The sequence below is a fragment of the Miniopterus schreibersii genome (assembly GCF_964146895.1).
Source record: "Miniopterus schreibersii genome assembly, chromosome: 9".
In the NCBI taxonomy this organism is placed as follows: domain Eukaryota; kingdom Metazoa; phylum Chordata; class Mammalia; order Chiroptera; family Miniopteridae; genus Miniopterus; species Miniopterus schreibersii.
The window spans coordinates 41,396,995-41,409,286 of NC_138118.1; the positions used below are offsets into that span (position 1 = coordinate 41,396,995).

Consider the following 12,292-nt stretch of genomic DNA (forward strand, 5'->3'; position numbering starts at 1 on the left):
CTGTTTAAACAACTATAATAAATGTCACCATCTCAGCCAGTAGGTGGTCCCCAGTGTATTCTTACAGAGATCCAAATGTGCCATCCAATATTTTCATCAACAGTGTAAGATGGGATTGGAGAAACAGGCTTATCAGATTTGTGGATATTGTAAAGTTGTAAGCTAATGTGATAAAGACAGAACAAGAGACAAGATATCCTAATAGGCTGTCTTGTTGTCTGGAAACAAGATGAGATGTTACCAGGATACAAGTCAAGTTTTGCAATTGTGTTTTAAAAATTTGCATAAATACAGGGTGGGAGTAATAACTTGGCACCAGCTCAAGTGAAAAACATCTGAGGCTTTTCATTTTGTGCTTCAAGTGAGGCAGCTGTGTGGATGGGCTGTCAAGGAGGTGATTCCCATTCAGGCTGGAGTAGGGGGAGGGCCATACCCAGGTTCAGGGCAGTTGTTGTCCCATTGTCCTCTGTACTAGCCAGATGGCTCCATGAGCACTGCTGTCATTCTGAGTGCCACATTTTAAACATTATATTCACAAACTAATATGTGTCCAAAAGAGACAACCAGGATAGTGGATAGAGCTATGCTATCCTGTGATGAAGGCTTGAAGAAATTAGGGGGGGTCATCTTGAAGAAGAGGAGCAAACACAAGCTGAGAATTACTATAGTTTGGAAGAGGACTGTAAGAGGAAAGGGGAGGCTGCCTGTTTTGTGCAACCCACAAGTCAGGCCTCAGAACGATGGAAACAAGCTACAAGGAACAGATTCTGCATCAGTGTAATAAAGCACTACCCAACAATCAAGGACAACCAGCAATATGACAGCCCTCAGGAGCAGCAAGAGCCCTATAACTCTCTATATTTGAACAGAAGCTACTGGTTACTCCAAAGATGAGTAGCGATGTAGTAGATGCAGTTGATTTTTGAATCAAGCTATTTATTCACTGGAAGCGTACTGGTAGAGTTGTTTAAGCAGATTTGGTCAAGTATAACCTAGGACCACTATGATAGTGATTTGCTTCTATCTTTTTCTCTTGTTAATTGTGTAACCTCCTCAGTTTTGAAAAAAGCTAGTCAAGAATCCAGTTGGGAGGGTACAAAAAAGTTCAACCCTGTCCCAAAAACACAGTTAAATAACTGTCATTAGATTAAACCTCAAGTGCAAAATAATGTTTTGTTGAGCAAAGCACTGGCCCAATTGGGAGAAACGCCATCAGACATTCCATCATGGAAACATTATTTGCCAAATTAATTGATGAATGTTAGTCCAGGTCTTTAGCCTCTCTGTGTTTTGGGAGAACTCCCATAACTGAAGAGGAAAATAATGTGGCCCATTTCCCATTATGTGTTTTGTTTTCATTTACATCTCTGTATGTTTCCCAGTTTGGGGCCACCTGCCCTTGAACAGCTGGAAGCAGGCGGTATATTCAGGAGCCCTAAGCCAAAACACATTAACTCCCCTATCCTTGGGATTCTCAGGATTGTTGGGGGTGGTTGCTGGCCGTGGGAATCATCCTTCCTCTGACTTTGCACAGCTGTATGTTCTAAATCACTGGAGGAAAAACTGTTTTGTATTAAAATGCATTATTTTTTTTAGATCAGAAAGCTTGTCAATTCCTCACCCATGAATGTTCTCCCAGGTTACAGGCCAGTGTCTGTGTAAATTAGGCTATGATGGGAAACACTGCAGTGAGTGCCAGGAAAATTATTATGCTGATCCACTGGGGCGATGCATTCGTAAGTATTGGTATTTCTAAAAACATGAGTTCAGTCAAGCTGGTCCTACCACAAGCATGCTATGAACCAACTGAATTTCAAACTCTTTTATTTGATAGAAAGCTCCCAAATTTTAATTTCAGTTTTGAAAATAATATTTTTGTAACCCTATAAAAAAGAATTTTTCTCCTGTACTAAAACTTTAGGCTATATTAAATGTTAGCCTATATTCAAACTTGTAGCCTATATTAACATTCCTCAAAGTCATTAAAATGGAACAGACCTGTGAGGCATGACTTATAGCCAATTTTCTGCTATTTGGAAGCATGTCGACAAAAACTGCTACTCTGGATTAGGTACAAGGCTGGGAGATGGCTCACAGAAGCCAGCAGAGGCTTCTTCAATGTGGCTCTCTCATAACTCTGGGTCTATCACATAATCATTTATTTATTTATTTTAAAACATTCATAGTGTGCCTACTGAGTACTCTAGGTAATGAGCATATAACACAAAGCCTCTAACCTCAGGGAGTTTGTGTTCTAGTGCCTTTCATGCCATGTCTTAACACTCATAGGATTTAGAGATACGCTCTCCAATAGAACTTTCTGCAGAGATGGAAATGGTCTACATCTGTACTGTCCAGTGCAGGAGCCACTAGCCACATGTAGCTGTTGAGCATTTGCAGTGTGGCTGGTGTAAATGAGAAGAAAAAAATGGTTTATTTTATTTAATTTGTTTAAATCTAAATAGTCACATGTGGTTAGCAGCTACCATACTGAACAGTACAGATTTAATACCTGGTTTAGGTCTAGGAGAAAGGATTTTTGCATCTCTATTTAAAGTCAACTTCCAAAAGAAATCAATCCAAAGAAATAGCAGACTTGATGGGCTTATCATTGTGGGTACCTCTACTTACATTGTAACTCTTTCTGCCTTTCCATTCTTTCATAAATGTGTTTTTTGTGGCACACAAAAAAAAAGGCGAAAAAAAATGCCTTCATTTCCTTGTCAAATACATATTGTGAATGGTTTTCCACAGTCCCACGCAGTTTTTTAAGTGAAATTGCTTCTTTAAAAACCAGGGAGGAATTTGGATTCTTGGAAAATCTGTCTTACAGAGCTTCTTTCCTTGTGTCCCTCTAATATTTTAATAATCTCATTTTATAAAAATGCTTTTATCTTTTATAGAGAAAACTTTGCAAATGGTCAACTCAGGCTACAGACCCCACTAAAACTCCAGGAGAAGAGGGTTTAGCAAAGAGGAACCTTGACTTCCAGCTGGTGAGGTGACAGTCCCGCCCCCAAGTGGTTCATGCTCAGGCCTCTGGACCTAAGCAAACATGCCCGACAGATTTCTAGTTGAGAAGCCTAATATGTTAATCAGGTTTTATTTGTAATTCGCATTATTTTTATTCAAGCCGTCAAATGCACTTTTTTGGGGGTAAATTCTGTAATTTTTTTTATGTTTTTAAATTTTATTTTTGTTTAAAATATTAGAGATGTCGCTTTTTCTCCCCAATGACCTTTTCACACCTTCCCATCCCCATCCCCAGTCCCTCTCCCCACCATTGTCCATGTCCTTGGGTTGTGCATATATGCATATAAATTCTTTGGTTACTCTCTCCCCCTCCACCCACCCGCCCTCCTCCATCCCTCTGACATTCGTCAGTCTCATCTATGCATCTATGTCATTGAATCTATTCTGTTCATCAGTTCATTAAGTTCTTTAGATTCCACGTATAAGCGAGATTATGTGATGTTTGTGTTTCTCAGCCTGGCTTATTTCACTTAGCATAATTTTCTTCAGGTCCATCCATAATGTCCCAAAGGGTACAAGATTCTTCTTCTTTACAGCTGCATAGTATTCTATGGTGTAAATGTCCTACAGCTTTTTTACCCACTCATCTACTGATGGGCACCTGGGCTGTTTCCAGACCTTAGTTTTTGTAAACTGTGCTGCTATGAACATAGGAGTCCCTGTATTCTTTCTGATTAGTGTTTCAGGATTCTTAGAATACATTCCTAGGAGTGGAATCACTGGGTCAAAAGGCAGCTCCATTTTTAATTTTCTGAGGAACCTCCATACTGTTTTCCATAGTGGCTGCACCAGTCTGCATTCCCACCAGCAGTGTACTAGGGTTCCCCTTTCTCCACATCCTTGCCAGCACTTGCCATTTGTTAATTTGTTGATGGGAGCCATTCTGACAAGTGTGATGTGATACCTCATTGTGGTTTTAAGCTGCATCTCTCTAATGATTAGCAACATTGAGCATTTTCTCCTGTGTCTCTTGGCCATCTGTATGTCCTCTTTGGAGAAGTGTCTATTCAAGTCCTTTGCCCATTTATTAATTGGGTTGTTTGTCTTCCTCTTGCTGAGTAATATGAGTTCTTTGTACACTTCAGAAATTAGCCCCGTATCAGATACATCCTTGGCAAATATGTTTTCTCAGACCGTGGGGTTCCTTTGTATGTTGAGGCTGTTTTCTTTTGCTGTACAGAGCTATTTAATTTGATGTAGTCCCATATGTTTATTTTTCTTTTGTTTCTCTTGCCCTAGGAGATCTATCTTTGAAAAGTCCACTACATGAGATGTCTGTGACTTTACTGCCTATGTTTTCTTCCAGGATTTTTATGGTTTCGTGACTTACATTTAAGTCTTTTATCCATTTTGAGTTTATTTTTGTGTATGGTGAAAGTTGGTGGTCTAGTTTCATTCTTTTGCATGTATCTGTCCAATTTTCCCAGCAGCATTTATTGAAGAGACCGTCTTTACTCCACTGGATACTCTTGCCTCCTTTGTCAAATATTAACCCATAATGGCGTGGGTCTATTTCTGGGGTCTCTGTTCTGTTCCATTGATATATATACACCTGTTGTTGTACCAGTACCAGGGTGTTTTGATTACAATGGCCTTGTAATACAGTTTGAAATCCGGTAATGTGATCCCTCCCACTCTGTTCTTTTTTCTCAAGATGGCTGCAGCTATTCGGGGTCTTTTTTGGTTCCATATAAATTTTTGAAATGTTTGTTCTAGATCTGTGAACTATGCTGTTGGTATTTTAATGGGAATTGCATTAAATTTATATATTGCTTTGGGTAGTATGGACATTTTAATGATATTAATTCTTCCAATCCATGAGCATGGTATCTTCTTCCACTTGTTTAAATCTTCCTCTATTTCTTTTTTCAGTGTCATGTAATTTTCCAAGTACAGGTCTTTTACATCCTTGGTTAAGTTTATTCCTAGGTATCTTACTTTTTTAGTTGCCATGGTAAATGGTATTGCTTTTTTAGCTTCTCTCTCTGAAAGTTCATTGTTGGTGTATAAGAATGCCATTGATTTCTGGATGTTGATTTTGTATCCAGCTACTTTGCCAAATTCGTTTGTCAAGTCTAGTAGTGCTTTGATGGAGTCTTTAGGGTTTTCTATGTACAGTATCATGTCACCTGAAAATAATGACAGTTTTACTTCCTCCTTTCCAATTTGAACACTTTTTGTTTTCTTTCTGTCTGATGGCTATGGCGAGGACTTCCATACTATGTTGAATAAGAGTGGTGAAAGTGGACATCCCTGTCTTGTTCCGGTTTTTAATGGAAATGGTTTTAGTTTTTGCCCATTGAGTATGATGTTGGCTGTAGGTCCATCATATATGGCCTTTATTATGTTGAGGTATGATCTCTCTATTCCCACTTTGCTGAGAGTTTTTATCAGCAATGGGTGCTGGATTTTGTCAAATGCTTTTTCTGCATCTATTGATATGATCATATGATTTTTGTCCTTCATTTTGTTTATGTGATGTATCACATTTATTGATTTGCTGATGTTGTACCAGCCTTGCATCCCTGGAATAAATCCCACTTGGTTATGATGTATGATCTTTTTAATGTATTGCTGGATCCAGTTTGCTAGTAATTCAGTGAGGATTTTATCATCTATGTTCATCAGGGATATTGGCCTGTAATTTTCTTTCTTTGTAGCATCTTTATCTGGTTTGGGATTAGGATGATGCTAGCCTCATAAAAAGAGTTTGGGAGTTTTCCCTCCTCTTGAATTTTCTGGAATAGTTTGAATAGAATAGGTGTTAATTCTTCTTTAAATATTCAGTTAAACTCGCCTGTAAATCCATCTGGAACGGGACTTTTGTTTACTGGGAGTTTTTTGATTACTGCTTCAATTTCATTCGTTGTTATTTGCCTATTCAGGTTTTCTGCCTCTTCTTGATTCAGCTTTGGAAGGTAGTATGCTTCTAGGAATTTGTCCATTTCCCCCATGTTGTCCAGTTTGTTGGCATATAGTTGCTCATAATACGTTCTTACAATCCTTTGTATTTCTGTTGGGTCGGTTGTTATATAGCCTCTTTCATCTCTGATTTTATTTATTTGGGTCCACTCTCTTTGTTTCTTAGTGAGTCTGGCTAAAGGTGCATCAATCTTATTTACCTTTTCAAAGAACCAGCTCTTGGTTTCATTGATTTTTTGAATTTTTGTTAGTCTCTATGTCATTAATCTCTGCTCTGAGTTTTATTATTTCCTTCCTTGTACTTCCTGGAGGCTTTTCTTGCTGTTCTCATTCTAGTTCTTTTAGTTGTTGTGTTAGATGGTTCATTAGATCTTTTTCTTGTTTCTTGAGATAGGCCTGTAATGCTATGAATTTTCCTCTCAGGACTGCTTTCCCTGTGTCCCACAGATTTGGGGTTGTTGTCTGCTCATTTTCATTTTTTTCCATGAAGTGTTTGATTTCTTACTTGATCTCATTAACAACCCATTCATTGTTTAATAGCATGCTATTTAGCCTCCATGTGTTTGAATATTTTTGAGTTTTTTTATAGTGGTTGATTTCTAGTTTCATGGCATTGTGATCCGAGAAGATGCTTGATATGATTTTAGTCCTCTTATATTTGTAGAGACTTGCCTTGTGCCATAACATGTGGTCTATTTTTGAGAATGTTCCATGTGCACTTGAGAAGAATGTGTATTCTGCTGCTTTGGGGCAAAATGTTCTGTAAATGTCAATTAAATCTAATAGGTCTAGTGATTCATTTAAGGTCTGTGTTTCCCTGTTGATTTTTCGCCTTGATGATCTGTCCAGTGTTGGCCGTGGGGTGTTAAAGTCCCCCACTATGAATGTGTTGCTGTCAGTCTGCCCCTTAAACTCCCCTAGAAATTTTTTATATATTTAGGTGCTCCTGTATTGGGTACATAAATGTTCATAAGGGTTATTTCCTCCTGTTGGATTGATCCCTTTAGTAATATGTAGTGACCATCTTTGTCTCTTGTTATGGTCTTTATTTTGAAGTCTGTTTTGTCAGAAATAAGAATTGCTACTCCAGCTTTCTTTTCTTTTCCATTTGCATGGAATATTTTACTTCATCCCTTCACTTTTAGCCTGTGTGAGTCTTTTTCTCTCAGGTGGGTCACTTGTAGACAGCATATATTTGGGTCCTGTTTTCTTATCTATTCAGCTACCCTTTGTTTTTGGATTGGACCATTTATTCCATTTACATTTAAGGTTACTATTGATATCAACTTATTTAATACCGTTTTTCCTCTTTGTGCTGACCTACCTTTCTCTCACTATTCTTTCTTTTTCTTAAAGCAGTCCTTTTAGCATTTCTTTTTTTCTTTTTCTTTTTTTTTTAAAATATCTTTATTGATTTCAGAGAGAGGAAAGGAGAGGGAGAGCTAGAAACATCAATGATGAGAGAGTCATTGATCGGCTGCAGCCCCCAACCAGGCATGTACCCTGACCGGGAATCGAACCCTGATCGCCTGGATTCCTAGGTCGACGCTTAACCGCTGAGCCACACCCGGCCGGGCTTTTAGCATTTCTTGCAATGCTGGTTTAGTGGTACTGAACTCCTTTAGCCTTTTTTTTATCTGTGAAGCTCTTTATTTCACCTTCAATTTTAAATGATAGCCTTGCTGGATAAAGCAATCTTGGTGGCATGTTCTTGCTTTTCATTACTTGGAGAACGTCATGCCACTCCCTTCTGGCCTGAAGAGTTTCTGTTGAGAAATCAGCTGTCAGCCTTATGGGGGTTCCCTTGTAGGTCACTGCTTGTCTCTTTCTTGTAGCCCTTAATATTTTCTTTTTGTCCTTGATATTTGCCATTTAATTATCATGTGTCCTGGAGTGGGTCTCTCTGGGTCCCTCTTTTTGGAACCCTTTGTGCTTCCTGAACTTGTGTGGCTTTCTTCTTCTCCAGCCTAGGGAAGTTTTCTATCATTATTTCCTCCACCAAGTTCTCTATCCCTTGCTCTCTTTCCTCCCCCTCTGGAACTCCTATAAATTGGGTGTTGTGTTGCTTCATGTCGTCCCAAACCTCCCTTAGACTGTCCTCATGCTTTTTAAGTGTTTTTTCTTTTTGCTGCTCTGATTGATTTTTTCTACCTTGTCTTCTAAGTCACTTATTCTGTCCTCTACTTCATTGAGCCTGCTTTTAATTCCTTCCAGTGCATTCTTGATATCAGATACAGCATTCTTTATCTCTGAGTTTTGTTTATGGTATCTATTTTTTCTTATTTTCATTAGGGTTCTTGATCTTATCATCTAGTTTCCTCTTAAGTTCCTTGAACATCTTCATCTTCAATACTGTGAACTCCGTTTCTGATAACTTGCTTAACTCCATCTCATCAAAGTCCTTTTCTGGCAATTTTTCCTTTTTTTAAATTTGGGGGTTGTTTCTTTGTCTCCCCATTTTGGTAGGTCTTAGTGTTTGTATCTATATATTAGATATATTTGCTTTCTCCCAGTCTTGTGGGATGGGATTTTGTCTTGTGGGTCCACTGGAGCCCAGAGGTGTGTTTTCCTTTTACATCTGAGCTCTTTGCTCTAGGCATGTCCCTCTTTTGGGTTTCCCTTTGTGGTTTCTTTATGTTTTCCTGTTGTGGTTGGGTCTAGATTGTAGTTGATCAGTCCTTGGGAGGATCCTCCTCTCAGGTTGGCTAACTGTGTCTCAGCTCCAACCTCGTCATGTAAGCTGTTGTACTGGTGCTGGCAAGGCAGGACAATACACAACTAAACTTCCAGGAAATAAGAGGTATCTTACAAAATATCTTGACAGTCGCAATGAAAATAACCCACATGAAAATAGAACTGGGAGAGTGAAGGGAGAATACACACACCAAAAACAATGCTTAAAGAAAAGAGAGAAAGAAAAGTAATGCTTAGAGAGAGAGATGTATATTGTTGTTAATACTGGTGAAAATTTAGAAAATAATAATAAACTAAAATGTAAAAAATAGAGAAGCTACTGGGAGATAACAGAAGCAGAGAAAAGATTCTGAAAGAAGGGCCAGCAAAAAATTAAGGGAGAGAATAGGAATAGGATAATAGTTGAAAATGAGAAAACAAAAGTACAGTAAAGAGAATAAGAGAAACTAACAATCAAACAAAAAGTCAGGAAGACAGAAGGGAGGATAACAAAAGAATGAAAGAAAAGTAGAAAAAAAATAAAGAAAAAGAAAAAAAAGTTATGCCAATGGATCGAGAGGAGAGAGAGAGATTTAGCCCAGGCACGCAGGGAGTCCAGTAAGAGATTTGGTAGAAACTATAGAGGAAAGCAGTAAACTTTGTTATAATGAGTTGTTAAGCAGGGATATCAAGAAAGTCTTGATAGTAGAAGCAAGGATAAAACAAAACAAAGCAAATAACCAAAACTAAACTAAAAACAAGCTAAGCAAGACAAAATTCTTTTATAAAAAGTAGAAAAAAATTTAGTTAAAAAATGTTTTTAAAAAAACATTTTTTTAAATTATTATAAAATTTAAAAAAGAAGAAAAAACAAGTTTTCTCCCCTTTCTCTACTTCCTAAGGAAAAAAAAGAAAAAAACAAACAAACACACAAACAAAAAACAATCAAAAAAATAAAAACAAAACAAAAGAAGAAAAAAAGATAGTCAATCAGGTAAGCTTCTTCTGGGCAACTTATGTTGTCTGAGGGTCACTGTTTTGTATGCTGATTTCAGTTCTCCTGGGAGATACTTTGGTATCACCCAATGTGAGGAGCTGACTAGGTTTGGCTCTTGTGTCCTTAGGTAGATAGTTGATCTGAGGCTCTTTGTGGACCACCTCCTCTTGTCAATTATTTTGTAAACTTGTAGTTGCCTGGTCTTACTCCAGAGTCTTCTGTAGAGTCTTTAGGGTGCAGGGTGGCTAGTGTAGCTCAGGGTATCACTCCCCTTAGAGGTTTTGCTGTCAGGAGCTCCCTGTGTGGGAGTTAGTCTCTGCTCCACTGCCAGCTCCTCAGTCCCTACCTTGTCCTCTGATTCTAGTTCCCCATGCTCTGTCCTGCTGCAGCTTCAGATTGATTTCAGCCTGTTGCTTTTTCTGTATGTGTTGTTTCAGCAGCCTGGGCTCAGTGGGTTTGATTAAAAAAACATTCTGGTGAGCCCTTTGCCTGCCCAGCCCCCAGCAGGGGTTTTCAGCTTTTCCTCCAGTTCCCAAACATTAGTCCCTGAGAGTCTTATTCTTGTAATGTCTTCCTGTGAGCTCCCTTCCCCTCAGGACTGTGCCCTGTGGGGTGTCTGGGGCTTCAGTGAGCTGGACCTGCCCCTTTCCTGTTGGGGGCAGTGCTCTGGGGCTGCAGGAGAGGCAGGCAGGCTCTGCCCCTCCCTGCTCAGCTCTGGTTGGCTGGTCACACCAGGCCCGCCCCTCAGACCGTCTATGGTGCAGACCCCAAGCCCAGCTCCTCTGGTCTGTCCTCACAGTGCACACTGGGAAGATGGGAGACAATTCTGTGATCAAACTCACAAAAGCACAAAGTAACACCCAGGCAGAAAGTCCACCCTGCAATGTCCCGCTGCCCTCACTCCAAGGCACCCAGTGGGAGGGGACCCAAAGTCAGCTCCATGCAGCTCCCTGCACCACTGGTCTCAGCAAAGCTGGGGCGACTTCACTGGCCACCACAGCGCCCCTCAGGGCTGGTCACAGATCCCAGCCTCTCGGCACCAGGAGCTAAGGGCGGGAGGGCTCCTCCCCTCCCCTGCACCACGCAGATTCAGTGCTTTCTGGGGCTCAACACAATGCCCCACAGGGAGGCAGAGGGTCCCCGTGTGCGGCTGCTCAGTGAAGTCCTCTGGTCCCTTACCATTTATTTGGGTGCCACAGACCTTGGGACAGCCTTCCCTATAGTCTGCACCCTGAGCATTAGACACCTGTAGCAGCCACCACTAGAAGCTTTGTTTCGCTAGGAAGGTGCCATCCGCCATCAGAGGTTTTGTTTCCTAGGAAGGTGCCATTCTATCTGGGACTCACTGCTTCCCTGGGTCCCTCTGCTCTGTGCACGGGGTGCTCCTTCCCCTCTCGTTGCTTGTGGTGTGAAATCCCCCTTTTGGAGGCCGGTCCGTACTCCCGAGGGGAGGGAGTTTTGCAGCCTCCAAGCCTCCAGGCTCAGAGCCCAACACAGGCTTTAGGGGGTCTCCCCCTTCCTATTCCCTCCTCTCTTACCAGACTCCGTGATGTTTCTTCAGTGCTCTCCACTCACACTGCTTTCACTCAGGTATGTTTCTCTGGTTTTTCCAAGATGGCTAAGTATGATTTTAGGAGTAAATCAAGTCCGTGGCTGGGAGTGGGGGAGCTCTGCCGCTTCTCACAGGGCTGCCATCTTCCCTTCTCAAATGCATTTTTAAATTGCTTGTTCCTTGCAGTTAGTCCAATTACATAGGCTAGTGATTCCCTGGCCTTTTGGAAATTAAAGTAACTTCAGTAGCTCTCCCATCCTCCATTCTTAGGCTTAATAAAAACCCTACTTAATTAAAGTGCATGTAGCATAAGTGTATTTTTTTTATTAAGAAAAAATAAATTTAATTTTCTCCCTTTTTAAAAGTCTTTTTAGAGCAATTTAAGTTCACAACAAAGTTGAGAGGAAGGTACAGAGATTTTCCATATAACTCTTGTCCCCATAGATGTACATCCCACCCCATGATCAAAATCCCCAAGAGAGTGGTACATTTGTTACAATTGATGAACCTACACTGAAGCATTGTGATCACCACAGCCCATAATTTTCAGTATTGTCCACTCTTGGCATTGTCCATTCTATGGGTTTGGACAAATGTACAATGACATGTATCCATTGTTATAGAAGCGTACAGAATATTTCCACTGCCCTAAAAATCCTCTGTGCTCTGCCTATTCTGCCTAATCCTCCCTACCCAGCCCTGACAACCACAAATCTTCTTTTTCTTCTTCTTCTTTTTTTTTTTAAATATATCTTTATTGATTTCAGAGAGAGGAAGGGAGAGGGAGAGAGAGAGATAGAAACATCAATGATGAGAGAGTGATTGATCAGCTGCAGCCCACAACCTGGGCATGTACCCTGACCAGGAATCGAACCCTGATCACCTGGATCCTAGGCCAACGTTCAACCGCTGAGCCACGCCAGGCTGGGCCACAAATCTTTTTATTGTCTCAATAGTTTTGCCTTTTCCAGAATGTCCTGTAGTTGGAATCATACAGTATGTAGTCTTTTCAAATTGGTTTATTTCACTTAGCATTTAAATTTCCTCCACATCTTTTCATGGCTCGAAGCTCATTTGTTTTTAACACAGGATAATATTTTTATTGTATAATTATA

General features: G+C 40.2%; 1 protein-coding gene across 1 annotated transcript in view; it reads left to right on the forward strand.

Moving 5' to 3' along the window:
• The window catches only part of LAMB4 (laminin subunit beta 4), a gene marked incomplete at both ends in the record, with an annotated part of 103,500 nt that overhangs the window by 61,315 nt on the left and 29,893 nt on the right, over positions 1–12,292 (forward strand). The window contains 1 exon segment of the mRNA XM_081146968.1: positions 1,640–1,736. Coding sequence (XP_081003094.1) covers positions 1,640–1,736 — 97 coding nt within the window.